The sequence below is a fragment of the Hibiscus syriacus genome, unplaced genomic scaffold (assembly GCF_006381635.1).
Source record: "Hibiscus syriacus cultivar Baekdansim isolate YM2019G1 unplaced genomic scaffold, ASM638163v2 tig00110013_pilon, whole genome shotgun sequence".
Taxonomy (NCBI): Eukaryota; Viridiplantae; Streptophyta; class Magnoliopsida; order Malvales; family Malvaceae; genus Hibiscus; species Hibiscus syriacus.
In genome coordinates, this window is record NW_024062563.1 from 308653 (window position 1) to 324348 (window position 15696).

The window sequence follows — 15696 nt, forward strand, 5'->3', positions numbered from 1 at the left end:
ATAAGTGAGTAACTAAGAGTAATTTACCCTATTTTTACATAGGGCCTAGGCCTACATACGCCATTGACTTGAAGTACACCATGGAGGTAACTTATACATGTATATATGTCTGTTTTTTGTGAAAATCAATCCTTTCATTAGTTTTTTTTGAGTATCAATTAAATTTATTTTCTTTCAAATTGAATAAAATCAAAATAATTAATTTTTTAATATTAAATAAAAATTAATTCTTTTAAGTCAAGTCGAATTTTAATACGAGAGAGAAAACAATCCAAGAAAAGGATTGGGCTGGCCAGATTTAAGTGTGAGAAACGTGACGTCTTGCTCTGTTTTAATTTATTTTTTTGTTTGTTCCTCTTGATCTTCCCTCTTTAGTCTGCAAAACATAGCTGTTTCCCTTAGCTTTTTTTTAATGAAAAAAGGTTCTGCAAATGGAGAACAATTACAAGGCAAAAGGAGATGAGACGCTTAATAAGGAATTCTGCAAGAAGCTAGCTACCAACTTCAGGTGAATTAAAAGGGGGAAAAACCCAGTACTCTGTGTGTAACTGTTCAATTTTTTATTGAAAGATTAGTCTATTTTATTAATTAAAAAGATGTTTTTTAATATAATTTCTGGGGTTTGTTTGTCTTATCAGCTCCTCTTCAAACCGTCTGGGAAAATCTACTATAACGTGGCAACAGGTTCGTTTTATTTAATTGAACCAATGGATTTCATAGTAAGTTCATATACATATTCACAAGAATGTTCTGTTTTTATGTTTTAGGTCCAACATTTTTTCCAAGAAAAACAACTGGAAGAAACGGAACAAGATTCATCAGCACTGGCCATTGAACTTTTTGTTGATCTTTCTGATGCAAACTCAAGCAAACCGCTAGAATTCATGCAAAGAAGAAAAGGTTCACTTATTGGCATCAGAAATTTACATTTTTTAGGGCAAATTATTGGTGAATATCTGGTAGTTATTGGGGAATTGTCGTTTGATTCGTACTACACGGCCCGGCTTTGCTTAGTATCACTTGCTACATTAAGCATAGTGCTAAATTGAGGCTGAGGCTGCTATGTGACGTGATTTGTTTCCTAAAAATAACTGTGATTTTAAAATGCAGTTGCCGTGTTGCGATAACATTGAAAAAAAGTTAAGATGCAGCCATTACACTGAGTTGCCGCTGCAGTTTAATACTATGAAATTAAGCAGTCACTTTCATGAAATTTATAAGCTTTAGAAAGGCAGAAATATTGTAATCATTGGAGAGTTTGAAAGCTAAAATCATGAAAGTTTAAACCCTTACCAATTGAATGCTATATGTAAATTTGGCTGGGATGCTTATTTATGGGCACAAAACATTCAACGCATGCTTGTGGATGCTTTCTTAATACCCTTCATTTAAAAATAACTGTAAAGATTTTCTTGTATTGATTGTAATTTTGTAATGCAGGTACAGCTGAAGATTAAGGAATTGTCATTTGAAGCCAGATCGTCAAAAGATTATGCATGGTGAGGAAATTTCTATAGACAAAGTCATGCAGAACACATCGAAATGTTTTTATGTAACCTTCGAAGAAGCCGTTATTGATTGAAAATTCAGAATTAGATTGGGTTTCAGCTAACTAGTTTATCAAGAATGCTAAGAGGGTGTGCAAAATAGGAAAAGTTTGAGCATCCATTATTAATCAAGTATAAAATCACGGACCTGAATTAGTACAAAACCTGAATTATTTTTGCAGTCTTAATAAAATGTTCAAAATAACAGAGCCGTAAACTGTATATGTATCATTGTGACTTAAACTAGTGCATATAGCTGATATGTCTTTGGCTTTCAGGTATGATGTTGAAACGTTCCTCAACTATAGAGTCCTTTACAACGGTGAACTTGTAAGATTCTTATACAGATTTTTTTTTTTTCTAATATAAAGTGACTGGCAACTGTTTAATGCTTGGTTCCTTTGATACTGGTTAAACTATGAAAGGAGCTGCAAGTGATTTGATAAAGCAACCTGTTATATTGTAGGAAGTTCGTGTACGATTCTCTGGGTTCGATAAAGCGGAGGAGGATGAGTGGGTGAATGTAGAAACTGCAGTTCGTGAACGATCTATTCCTTTAGAACCTTCTGAATGTGATCTGGTTAAGATTGGAGACCTCGTGCTGTGCTACCTGGTATTTTCCTTTTCATATGTTCTATTTAAAATATTCTAATGCTTTGTGTCACCATTTGATCTCATAAGTGGTTCCAACACCGTCCGGTTAAAAAATGTTCCATAGCATAAACCAAAGCCTAGTTACCCCGCATTAGAAAGTTAATCAAAGAGAAAAATTTACTTGATGTTGTCTTACCATTTCACTTCCCTTGTATATAGGATAGAGAGTATTATCAACTTTACTGTGACGCCCATGTTATGGATGTTAAAAGGCAGACGCATGATGCTAAAAGCTGTACCTGCGTATTCGTGGTCTGCTATGACCATGACTACTCTGAGGTACATAGGACTCAATAACACTCTTTCGTGCATTCACAATGTATGACATACATATAACTGCAATTTTATGTTTTGGATTGTATTAATGTTTATTAATGTTCGGCACACACTCATTTGTCTCGGTTATGTACCAGGAAAATGTTTCGCTCAAGAGATTATGTCGCAGGCCTATTACTTGAAAGCAGTTGTGCGGTTACAAATTGTAAGCAAACCTTTGTTTGCATTTTCACAAACAAGAGCTGGAAGGATCCTTCATCTGATCTTTATGTAGTGTGCATGAAACAATGCTTAATATAACAATCTTTTATTGAGGGGTTGATTTAAATAACTAATGAATAACCAAAAATTGGTAATGTTTTCATCAAATGCGGGACCAGATAAATAATGAGAAATTTTCCATTTTGGCATCTGCCCTAACAAAAGTACTTATTACTCGAAACTATGCAAGTGTTAAAAGACTGACCTATCATTCCGGATTCCTGGGGCAGAGGAATGCAACTAAACTGTTCAACTACAAGTTTCTATACTTATTTACAATTGATTTGAAAGCCTGTGTTAAAATTTCTCTACACCCTCATCGATCCAACTTGGAGGGTTTGGTTTTTACGATATAGATAGCTAGTTGAGAGTTTGACAGGCCCGGATCTTCAACAATGTCACCAAGGAGACCCTAAAAAAAATGGGGCAGCTCATGAAACGGTTCGTCCATAACAAATGGAAGCAAGGTAAAGATTCCTCGACCACTTTCCTGCAATGTAAAGAAAATGAGTTAAGTAAATGGAAGACAAAAGCTAGTAAGGTTCATATAATTTATCAACCTTGACATGAGTGCTGGGAAATGCTGAAGTTCTAAGGGTTTCCTGTGTTTCATCTGCTGGCCTCCTCCTTGGCACGCTAAGGATAAAGGCAGCCTGGTCTTGAGTCGCTGCAGTAGCAGTTATACGATACCCATTATCCCACCGACGATGGATGCCTTCACTAGGATAGTGGAAGTCAAGTTCAACAACCTAGAATGAAAATGCAGAAAACACTTGGTTACATATGCTTCTTTTAAGGGATGTGCCGGGACATAAATGATGTAAAAATCGATCAGTACCTGGTCGGTAAATCCAGCACCACGAGTCATAACAACTGCCCATCTGCTACCAGAAGTGGCCATTGAGGTGACATAAAAACCCTCTCTCCACTTTTGTTAATCCACTTAAAAGGAAAGAATCGCTTACTTTGTATGACTGCTGCAAATATGAAGTACCTGAACGCACAGAATCGAAGCTGAGTAAACCGAAACCAAACAACAGAATTGACCAAAATCAGATGCTGTAACCTTACCCTTTGACATTACTACCAAGGAGCCTCCGTCTGCAGACCCTGCTATACCGCTGATATAATAGTTCTTCTCCCACTGCTCCATTATCCATTCCTTCAGACAGCAAAACATCAAATCAATAACTAATAGAATCTGAATTCATAAGCATCTTCTAACTACAGGAATATAAAAAGGCATAGAAGAGAAATGTAAAATGGAACACATAAAACTAGAGGATTGCTCAACATCAACAATGTATATGGAAAGATGTACCTTATGAAGGAAATCGGATGAGAGTTGAAGGACTTGTGCAGAGAATCCAGTACCGGCATCCATTAAACGGCCCATAGGTTTTCACTGGAAGCTACACTAATAAAAACCATCCTCATTTCCTTTCTCAATGTGCTGTTCAAGCCTTTCATTGGCACATTATAGTGATACCTGGAAACATGTCCGATTAAACTTCCCATCCTTTAATATTCCCTACATGAGGCCTAGATCACTAATTAGTTTACTCCTAGATTTAAAGTGTAGAACGATGACAAATGCAGACAGTAAACAACGCCGGTATAAAATTAACCAAAAAAAACCAAAGTCCTAGGATTAACTAGATTAAGAAAGCAGCCCTAAAACTGAACTACAGAACTACAAAAAACTTGAGGCATAGATACCTTTGCTTCATAGGCCTATGAGCATTGTAAACACTAATCCACTGCAATGCTGGCATGCCTAGACGAACCTTCTTCTTTGGTTGTCCATCTTCCTCATCATCCATAGACAACCGGCCTCTCTTTGACCAACTTGATTAATAAGCTTTACAATAATATATATATATATATATATAAAGAAGTCAGGAATGAAATATATTACCGGCCAAGGAAAAGTAAACAAACTTTATTGGTAAATTAACGTTTACTAACTTTTATCACATTCTTATGGTCAAAATTACTTTGACAACCAAAACAAAGCCTAGTGCCAAAAATATCTTTAAATCAACAAAGAATAATTTGTACCTTCAGCGCACCTTCTGTGTTAACTGGGCGGATGTCTGGATTTGGACCAACAATCCCATCAAACAGAGAAATGTATTTTGCATAATTAGGTCTTCATCAAACTTTAGGTTGACTACATATTCAATAAACTGTTTGAAAGGCAAAGGACAAAAGCAACACAACACAAGGCCTCTGGATATGTTGACATCTTTTTGCAGACAAGGAACCCTTTATTGTCTCCCTGACATTTGTTAAAAAGAAATTACAAGAAAAAACCCAACGAATATACACGAGCAAATGCAAGCAAGAATATTTGAGTTAGAAAGTTGAGCTTATTGAAGGACCAACCTGGTATCCTTGCCAAGGTAAACGGCCTTTAAGAAGGAAAACAAGTGTATATGCAAGGGATTCGAGATCTCTCTCCGGCTACAAGTTCTCCCTAAATGAGCATGCACACTGGCATAACGGACTGTTCCTCTAATACACAGAAGTACTCCCTTTAAATAAGATAATTAAGCAGGTACACAAAACATCTCACAATAATCATGATTTAAGCAGTTTGGTACCTAAAAACATCTGGTCTCTGGTCATCAAATGTAACCCTGTTGAACTATCTCGCCACCTAGTTGTTGCTGGTTGCCAAAACAGGTTAGGATTGATGAAGTGATGATTTATCTGGGAGTACTTAACATATATAAATCATAAGACTCGAAATTACCTAATCCAAGATCAACAAGATATAATTTTTTCATCAGGAGTCCCAGAATGACCTAGAAGAAAGTTCTCAGGCTTTACATCTCCATGCACATAGCTGCCCAAAGTACCAGAAAAAAACTATTAATAAGATGAAGAAACAAATCGTACTCAAGTTAAGAATTAAATTTTTTCTGTTATGAGAGATTGGCCATTAGAGATCCAGAGATGATTCTCATGTTAAGCTATTCAACAATCCAGAGGAGAGTAGGGAAAATGCTTTCAGGCCAATGAGGTTAGAAGGTTTCAGGGATTGAACTGCTTACCCATTAGAGTGCATCTTCTCCAATATAGATATTGCTTCAATAGCAATGCAAGCAACCATTTCAACAGACATTCTGTATTAAGAGCACTCTGATTAAGCAACTGAATTTCAAAAAAGACAACATAATAGCAGTATAAGATAAAGAATACATCTTAGTTCAGCACTCACGTATGATTGTTATTCCAAACATCCCACAGACTTGGACCCAGCATATCCTAACCTGCATAATAAAAGGCCTAAATCAGAAAGGTGTTCAAACCTAAATACTAAAAGCAGGCAAGATTTAAAAGAAAAGAGGCACAATAAATAAATGCATACCATGACATAATAGTCCCCTGACGGCCCTTATAGTGTACACGGGGTACCATGAGTGCCACCAAGTGTACTGTAAATGACAAGGAATAAGTATCTGTAATGCAAATAGGTATATGCATAAAATTACAATAAACTGGAAGTGTAGCCAGACCCACTTGTAAACTTGCCACTCATGTGGCGGTCCATAGTTACATCCTTTGCTACTTTTATGCTCAAATTTCAAGGCAACCTAAAACAAAGAGATCATGTAGAGTGTTAACATGAGAACTATTTGTTTCTCATTGAAGATGATCAAACACAATATCTATTATAAGTAAAAATGAAACAATGGCATACCTCTACAGGACCAGAGACATTTCTATCCTTTTTATTTACAGAAGAAACACACCGACCTACAAATACCTGTCCAAAGCCACCCTTGCCCAACTTCTTCTCAATTCTATACAATGGGGATCCCCAAACTGACCTGCAGTAGGTGATTATTGAAGTATAAGAAGATATCATAAAATAAAAGGTCCTAAATAAAATCTTTTTACCACAGATTGTAGATCCAAATGTGTAAAAATACACAAAATGTAACAGAAAAATACAAAATATTTAAGTTCTATGATTTTATAAAATTAAAAAAAAAGGAAAAAATGTTTTCCTGTAGAATGATTCCAATTGCAGTCATTTTCAATCAACAAAAGATAGAACAAAAGAAAATTTTAATTAATATTGAAATAAGTTGTACTTGTATGAACTAAATCAAATACTGATTCTTTATTTTTATGCAATGAATTTGTCCATTTGTTGTATACATGTGAGGAGATTAACTAAATGGAAGAGACAAATTCGTAAAAAGTGGTATTAGACAAATGATCAGTAAAAAATAAGACTGTATAATTTTTTTTTTTTGATAGGAATAGGATGCCTCTTTAAAAACCTCCCTCTTAGTAGGCAGCTGAAGGAGGAAAAGAGTACATGATTTATTTTAAATATAAAACTTTTACATAAAACTTAAGAACTCTCCAGCCAAATACTACCGACATAAAACACTCCTGAAACACTATTACTCTAAAGCATACAAACCAACTAAATCCATGACTACAATCACCCAATTCCCTCCTTCGCTAACTTGTCAGCTTCACAATTACAACTTCTATGAATCCACCTGACAATAGCGTGAATTAAAGAAACAGAAGCCACAGTTTCCTTAACCAAATTAGACAGAAAAACAGGGGCAGAAACTTGATTAATGATCCAATCCACTGTTGTCTTTGAGTCGCATTCGATAATAAGCCTGCCCTTCAACACCCAATCTGAAGAAACAAAGATGTCAATGCCTTTTTTTATAGCTTTTAGTTCTGCTAGAATAGGTGTGGTAGGCCCGACACTTTCAGAGAATGAAAGAAGAGTAACCCGATTCCAATCCCTGAGAATTCCTCCTATACCAGCCATCATCCCAACACTGCAAACAGCCCCATCCACATTCATCTTAAAATAGTCCACCGGAGGAGGATTCCAGCAGTACACAATGCTGTTCAGAACCTTAGGAGCAGAAAAATTGTCAGCCAAAGAGGGATCACCAATTAGAGAGTCTACCTGAATAGAGTGTAGGGGATACTTTGCTAAAAACCATTTGGCTAACCTTAAACGAACAGTGAAAAACAGTAAAATTCTATCTAGTTTTCCTTCTTCAAAAATTAACTCATTTCTCATTTTTGACCAAAAAACAGCCCCTGGAATAAACTTCACCAAAAACAGCCCCTGGAATAAACTTCCAATGCAGAATTAGGCCTCAAAACAGCCCCCGAACAGAGCAGACTTGGAGGGTCTTGTGGAATAGCTACTGAATACCCCAGTACCCTAAAAGCTTAGTCCACAAATCCCAAGAAACATGACAAGAATAAATAAGTGCTGAACTGATTCATCCCCTTGATTACAAAAAGGGCAGAGAGTGTTTTCCCCTAACTGATTCATCCCCTCTTTCCAATAAGACTGTATAATTAGGTACAAGTAATCTAATTGCTATAGACCAACTCTAGTCAATCCTTAGAGGAATAATTCTAGATCAGATGAAATCTAAGATATGAACAGTCAATTTATTTTATGTAAAGCAACTGATGTATTAGATATTGACTAGTGAATATGAACACAAAATATAACTAGTCCAGCCTAATACTATGGATTAAGATAGGGGTGCTCGAAAAGGAATAAAAGTTTGTTTGCTTCGTCTTTGACTCTCAATTGAATAAATAAAAATTCAAAGCAAAGAATAACTGGACGAACGAAGTATGCACGGATTAAAAAATATCCAGCTAACAAAGTGGCAGATTGTTATATAAACTTTTTTCTCACACACGGTATGAACTTTAGTTCAACAAATCCAAAAGCTCAAAAACACGCATTATGTTTGTCTCTCAATGCTCTATGAATTTAACAAAATATGTACAGCAAATTCCATAAATATATAAACATCGTTTTCTTCACTAATACAAAAATTATAAAATTCTAAGGCTAAAATTGCGTAAGTACCCAAATCAATAACAATGTAATTCCTTCATATTTTTACCAAATGAGTCTCCCTTAATAAACCCTCACAGTTTTAACATCCTTAACAAGTATGTCAAGACCGAGAGGTAAATCCATTTACAACATCCAGCGAGACAATTAAAACAGATTCCAAATACTGAAACTTCGATAAAAAAATGGAAGCCAGAACTCTTTCATATAAGTCTAGACTCTATACTTAAGACTAAAACCAAAGCCAAATCAAGTTCATGTAGGTTGTTAAAAACAATCCTAAGATCAAACTTATTCCACACAAAAAAATAATCAATTAATCTCACAGCTTTTAGAAACAATATAATGTATTCTAATTTCACATTAGGAAACCATAAAAGCAAAAGATAGCTAGGAAATCTCAAACCTTTTCAGGAATCGGGGCGGTGCTGCCTTCATCGTCACCAGCATTCCCCTTATCATTACTCCGCCTTCCTCCGTTATCGAACTCATCCATCTCCTTATCCCCTATTTCCTCTTTCTCCACTCGATCCCTTTCCACTAAAACCCTATTGTTATTGTTGTTGTTGTTATTCTCCTCCTCCCCAACTGCCGCCGCGACAGCTAACTTGTCATTGCCCCCCTGCGCCCGCTGTTTCTTATTCTTATTGTCACCGTCGCCGTTGTTATTGTTTATCACAGCATTCCCCTTATCATTGCTCCGCCTTCCTCCGTTATCGAACTCATCCATCTCCTTATCCCCAATTTCCTCTTTCTCCACTCGATCCCTTTCCACTAAAACCCTATTGTTATTGTTGTTGTTGTTATTCTCCCCTCCCCAACTGCCGCCGCGACAGTTAACTTGTCATTGCCCCCCTGCGCCCGCTGTTTCTTATTCTTATTGTCACCGTCGCCGTTGTTATTGTTTATCACAGGCGCCTCGTCTGCCGCCGCCGCAGCTTCAGCCGCCTGCCGCCGCCTTCTTGTGCGCGTCGCGATCGCTTCCCCTGCCTCGATCGGATTCGGCTGTTGTTGTTGCCGCTTCGGTGCTGCTGCCCGGCCCTTGCGTGCTCCGTTACGCTGTACGGGCATGGTTCATTCTTCTTCTCCCTCGATTCCCATAAATTATAAAAAAGAGGGAGAATAAAGAAAAACCCAAAGATTAGATTTTCGTTTCTGTCTCTTTTTCCTTCTCTTTGCCAAATAATCGCTCAAGAATGCCTAAATTACAGCGCCCTTTTTTATTCAGGGGAAAAACAATAATATATTTAATTATTGTTACTAATTACTATTAAGAAAATTACAGAAAAGAAAGCCAAGCGCCAACAGAGAAGGGAAATCAAGAATTCAAGAATGAAAATATGGAGATTCGATGATTGCGAAAGTTAGAGATCTGTATTGTACACAGTAAAGAAAAGGGATTTTCTCTTTTTCTCTCTCTGTTTTTCAATTATTTCTTATGCGTTATATAAAAAATTAAAATATTCTGGCAAATTTTTTTAAAACTAAACCGGACTTTAAATCAATGAAGGTATTGGTTTAATTAAATTAAACCGCGGTTAAATCGATTTATATAAAATAATATTTTTTAAGATTTTACATAATATTTAAAGTAATATTAATATATATATATATATATAACATTCTTTTTAAGTTCACGATATTAAATGATTTAAAAATATCAGAAGTCATAACATATATAGATTAAATATCATAATATCAAATGAAACAAAATGATTCAAATCAACTACAACATAATATTTAAGGTCAATACCTAATAAAATTCATCAAACTAAATAAAAAAAATACATAATTGATACAAGTATCAATCATCATAATATTAATTGAAATTGATTCCCTCAAATTCTAAAATATTGGGAAAAACTTCATGAATTTAACTACAAACGCCATCGCCGCCACTTTAAACTTAAACTTCATAGCATCACTTTAAACTTGAAAGTCTATAACATCAAGATCTTCATCACCTAACAATATGATAAATAAATACAAAGTTAAATTTAAATTTTTAAATAATACTTAACAATTAAAAGTAAAAGTGTAAAATATATTAAATAATAAATATAATTATATAATTAAAATAAAAAAGAAAAGATTAATCTTCATTGTTTTTTTGATGATAATTATATAACTAAAATAAATTTGGGACTGAAAAAAATAATAACAAACGACGTCATTTGGTTTAATTTTTTTTAAAAAAAATAAAACAGTTGGTTCACACTGATTTTGTCGGTTCCCAACTGATTCTACCAGTTCTTTAGCGGTTCATTAAAAAACTAGTTTTGGAGGTGTCGTAACCGATTTCCGACGATACGACGAGTCTCGACTCATTTCGTGAAAACCCGATTTTGTAAAAGAAATGTTTCGGAGTCGCCATCGACCTTTTGGGTTAGGTAGGCCGAATACCCAAAAATCTTCTTTTAAAAGAGTTTTTTAAGAAAAATATCATTTTAAAAGATGCATCGATCCACGTATAACCAGAAATTCATTTTTAGTAATAAAAAAGAGTTCGGGGGTCGATTACGTGTGGGGAATGATTAGCACCCCCACAATGCCTAAAATTGGTACCCATCGATTATATATTGTCTCTAAATAGTAGAAATCTAAGAATTCGAATATATATTTAGATCACGATTCCATTATTCCTAATTCAACCATACAAATATTATAGAACAAAAATTCTAAGGAAAAATAAAATATTCTCTTATTTCCAATTGAAGAGAAAATACTCATAAAACTTTAGGACGAATATTTCTCTTTCCAACTGAAATAAAAAGAATATAATAATTTTTCCTAAGGATTCCATATAAAAAAATTATTCTACCAAAGAAAAATTAAATTTATTAATCCGAATATTATTAGAAAAGATAAGGGATATTCAATAATTTAAAACACCGAGACTTAATCTCTAATAAAATTAGCAAATTGTCTCGATAAGTTTAAAATAATGAATATTTCCTTTTCCCTTCAAAATTAATTAATTTTAAATGCAATAAATTTTTTAGGTTTTTCTAGTGGGATATTTATTTATTTTAAAATATCGGAAAATGATATCTAGTTGTTTTAAGACTGTCCCTTCTTAATATTTTAAAATACATAAATACTACCCTTAATCCAATTATATAATCGATTAAGTTATACTAATGAGGCTTTTAAATAAAATAGAATATGATACATTGAAGCACTTAGCGAAAAAAATATAAATACACATGGATTAAAAGAACAATTTTAAAATTATTTATAACTTTATTTGACTTTATAAATATATACATAATTTTCTAAATATTATATTAACCTACGTCATGATATTTATTATAAAACACAAAGAAATAATAATATAACATTTACAAATATAATATATGTAGTATTAAATAAGTATATAACGAAGTAAGAGACAATAAAATACATAAATAGATACATATTACATAAAACAAACTTTAATGCTATAAATAAACAATATACATTTATATCTATTCATTACATGGTGACAAAATAATTATAAAGCAACTTTGATATCTTAAACATTAATAAAACAAATATTATAGCATTAAACCAGAAAATAACAAGTAGAAACATCATAATCATAATAAAACCATAAACATAGGACTAAAATGGAATATCATAAATATCAGTACCCAATTTCAAACACACAAAAAAACATACAACAGAGGACTAAATTAAAATAATACAAGATTATGCAACCAATTCGCAACTCATTGAAAATAAACAGAAATGGAGACCAAATCACAAAACACGGTAAAGCTAGGAGGACCTGAAGCGCGATTAGCCCTAAAGAATAACTAACACACTACTCATATTAAACAGAAAGGATCAAGAGGGTGATTTACCCCTAAACTAGTGACCATGGCGTATAACAAGCTAAAGGTCTTGGGACCTTAGCGTGGTTTACCCAAAAACCTTAAATATCAATCCCTTCCCCTTTTCCAGATTTCACTTCTGCCCGTGGTTTCTAATCCCCAACTCTTTCTCTCTTTTCTTCCTCCCTCAACTCACAGCAACCTCTCACCAAGGAAATCAAAGAGAGCCACCACACACGGCGGCGCTACTACCCAAACTACACTAACCCGGCTCTAATCGCTTCCCCTACGACTCTATTCGACAAGGAACACAAAAACTCCAGGTAAATTTACTCTTAACTTATTTTCTTTCCCTAAAAATTTTATTCAAGCTTTGTTTTAGTTTATTATCTTTTTTTTAAACCAAAGAAAACGAAAAGAGAAGAAAAATACCTTAAAAAAAAGGCTCTTGTATTTCTGCTGAAAAAACGAGAGGAAGAGATCCCTTCTCGGTTACATGGTTTTGGTTCTTATAACCAATTTTACATAGGTTTAAAAAAATTAAAATAATCCTAGCTCCACTGTGGTGTTACTGTTGTTGATGATGGTGTGCTTTTAATGCTCCGGATATTCCGGGGTTTTGTTGAGCGAGCTTGGACCGGTGGTGACGGCTGAATCATGATATCTCTATGGTTAGGATTAGGGTTAAGGTTCTATCAGGTTTGAATTTTTGAGGTTTAGGGTTATGGGATTTAGGGGTTATGAAAAATGGTGGCTACAACTGCCCCTCTTTGCTCATTGTTATGAAACGGGGATGAAGCAAAGATATGAAAGCACCATTTTTCATATTGGTCTCATCTTGTCATATTGCTACCTCTTCACTGCCAATGTTAATTCTTCTCTTCCCACGATAGTTGCACCAATAGTGATGTCGATCCAACTCCTTATGCGATGGATTTAGATGACAATGTTTGATCCACCTCATTCTGTAATGAACGAAATGTTGGTGCTGTTCTAACTCCATATACGATGAAAACAAGTTAAGGTTAAACAAGTTCTTCTCCTTATGAACTTCTTCTCACTTATCGGATGAGTTCTTCTTACAAACTCTCAATTGAAAATGTTAATCCCTCAAGCGAGGTATTACTGATTCGAAGTGTCGTGAATCGAGCAATAGGTCGAACAAGCTCCTCTCATTATAAACTTCTTCGCTGGGGATGTCAATCCACTTCCTTATATGATGAAATCACCAAGGTTGAACAAGTTCTTCTCATTATGAACTTCTTCTCCCTCATCAGATGAGTTCTTCTCATTATGAACTCTCCATTGGCAATGCTGATCCCTCGAGTGAGATGTTTCTAATTCAACTCCATATGCGATGAATCGAGCTAAGGTTGAACAAGTTCTTCTCATTATGAACTTCTTCTTCTTTTGTCGGATGAGTTCTTCTCATTATGAACTCTTCTGGAAATGTCGATTCACCTCCTTCTGGGGTGAATTTGAAAGGAATAGGCTCTTCTCATTATGAACCTTCTCCTTTAAGACGAGTTCTTCTCATTATGAACTCTTCTGGAAATATTGGTTCACCTCCTTCTGCGGTGGATTTGAAAGGAACATACTCTTCTCATTACGAACCTTCTCCTTTAAGACGAGTTCTTCTCATTATGAACTCTTCTGAAAATATTGGTTCACCTCCTTCTGCGGTGGATTTGAAAGGAAGATGCTCTTCTCATTACGAACCTTCTCCTTTAGGACGAGTTCTTCTCATTATGAACTCTTCTGGAAATGTTGGTTGACCTCCTTCTGCGGTGAATTTGAAAGGAACAGGCTCTTCTCATTACGAACCTTCTCCTTTAGGACGAGTTCTTCTCATTATGAACTCTTCTGGAAATGTTGGGTCACCTCCTTCTGTGGTGGATTTGAAATGAACAAGTTCTTCTCATTACGAACCTTCTCCTTTAGGACGAGTTCTTTTCATTATGAACTCTTCTGGAAATGTTGGGTCACCTCCTTCTGTGGTGGATTTGAAAGGAACAGGCTCTTCTCATTACGAACCTTCTCCTTTAGGATGAGTTATTCTCATTATGAACTCTTCTGGAAATGTTGGCTCACCTCCTTCTGTGGTGGATTTGATTGTTGTTAAATATCCCTGCATTTCTGTCAAAGCATTTCAATGAACATAAATGGGTGAGTATGCTCCTATTTATAGATGCCTACTGATGTATGCATGATGTCATTTTAATATGGTGAGCTCTGTTGTCATGCAAATCTTCAATTCAAATGTATCATTTGATTTTCATTTTTATTTCACTTGGGCTACTTTATATAAGTTCTCATTTCTCTCGTTCCCATATAAATCCTTTTCTGCTTCCATTTGAACTGCTCATCTCTATCAGGTAGATAATTTCTTGACAAAATCCAGTCGTAGCACATACCAAAATATCATTGTTTTCAATGTACTCTTCGAGATTTCAATTCACATGCATTTCTTTGGCCATGTTTTACCCTACACTCTCCGACTATATACACGAGTATTAGGGTCCTGACTTACTTTAGACTTTCTGTATTAGAAATATTAGTTCAAAGTAATACCAAGAAATCTTTTATTTTCTTTTTAATGGTATGTCAATCTACTTACAAGATGTTTATGTGTATGTACAAAACGAATAGAATTGGGCTTGAAATAACAAACTTCGAATTTACTGACAAGGAATTGATTTTACAAAGTGATGGCAATCATATAAATAGTGAAAATTTAGAACTACAAGTCAGATGTCCCTATAAGTCACTAGCACGAGTATTCCTAAACCAATCCACTTGATATAACTCGGAGCATTGAATTGAGCTTCTGTCTGGAGGACTTCAAGGGTTGCCAGAATGTCTGTAGACGTGAAACTTCTCTCAAAATATCAGACTGTCGAGAGGGTTTATCTGCCTGATGCCTAATCTCAAAATGCCTTTGAGTCGCCTTTTCAGGTTTTCAACTCAAAGCCTTTCTTTGGTTTCAAGATGTCCTTTGTGGATTTTCATCTCGAACCCTCCTTTTTCTTTTTTCTTTTCATTTTTTCATTTTTTTATTTTTTATTTTTTATTTTTTATTTTTCACTTTTTCATTTTTTCATTCATTCTTTTTTTTTCAAGCATAGTACTTCTTGACAGAATCTGAGTTTACCGAATTTCTCAGTTTTTTTCCATCCATCTCTGCCAAAATCAACGCTCCCCCAGAAAAGGCCTTATTGACAACATATGGACCTTCCCAATTAGGCATCCATTTCCCTCGGAAATC

General features: G+C 34.8%; 2 protein-coding genes and 1 pseudogene across 2 annotated transcripts; 1 reads left to right on the forward strand and 2 right to left on the reverse strand.

Moving 5' to 3' along the window:
* Positions 1–385: 385 nt before the first annotated feature.
* On the forward strand, positions 386–2796 carry LOC120212370 (protein SAWADEE HOMEODOMAIN HOMOLOG 1-like). Its single transcript, XM_039210702.1, has 8 exons — positions 386–508; positions 639–684; positions 768–988; positions 1407–1499; positions 1826–1877; positions 2014–2160; positions 2361–2480; positions 2615–2796. Exons 1-8 carry the CDS (start codon positions 432–434, stop codon positions 2657–2659), a joined length of 801 nt encoding a protein of 266 aa, XP_039066633.1. The 5' UTR covers positions 386–431; the 3' UTR covers positions 2660–2796.
* Positions 2797–2831: 35 nt separating this feature from the next.
* On the reverse strand, positions 2832–7195 carry LOC120212371 (annotated as a pseudogene).
* Positions 7126–10016, reverse strand: LOC120212445. Its single transcript, XM_039210741.1, has 3 exons — positions 9431–10016; positions 9023–9212; positions 7126–7641 (listed from the first exon to the last, which is right to left on the reverse strand). The coding sequence occupies exons 1-3, from the start codon at positions 9685–9687 to the stop codon at positions 7204–7206; spliced, it is 885 nt and encodes a 294-aa protein (XP_039066672.1). The 5' UTR covers positions 9688–10016; the 3' UTR covers positions 7126–7203.
* Positions 10017–15696: the final 5680 nt, after the last annotated feature.

Excerpts from the sequence above, each read along its gene's own strand:
- LOC120212445 (XM_039210741.1), bottom strand. The coding sequence starts at position 9,687 with ATGCCCGTACAGCGTAACGGAGCACGCAAGGGCCGGGCAGCAGCACCG. Across the intron at positions 9,213-9,430 it reads GTCGCGGCGGCAGTTGGGGA|GGCGGCAGTTGGGGAGGAGG; the intron begins GGGGAGAATAAC and ends GTTAGCTGTCGC. Across the intron at positions 7,642-9,022 it reads CCGCCCCGATTCCTGAAAAG|GTTCTGAACAGCATTGTGTA; the intron begins GTTTGAGATTTC and ends TCTGCTCCTAAG.
- LOC120212370 (XM_039210702.1), top strand. The coding sequence starts at position 432 with ATGGAGAACAATTACAAGGCAAAAGGAGATGAGACGCTTAATAAGGAA. Across the intron at positions 509-638 it reads AAGCTAGCTACCAACTTCAG|CTCCTCTTCAAACCGTCTGG; the intron begins GTGAATTAAAAG and ends TTGTCTTATCAG. Across the intron at positions 989-1,406 it reads GGGGAATTGTCGTTTGATTC|ATTTTCTTGTATTGATTGTA; the intron begins GTACTACACGGC and ends ATAACTGTAAAG.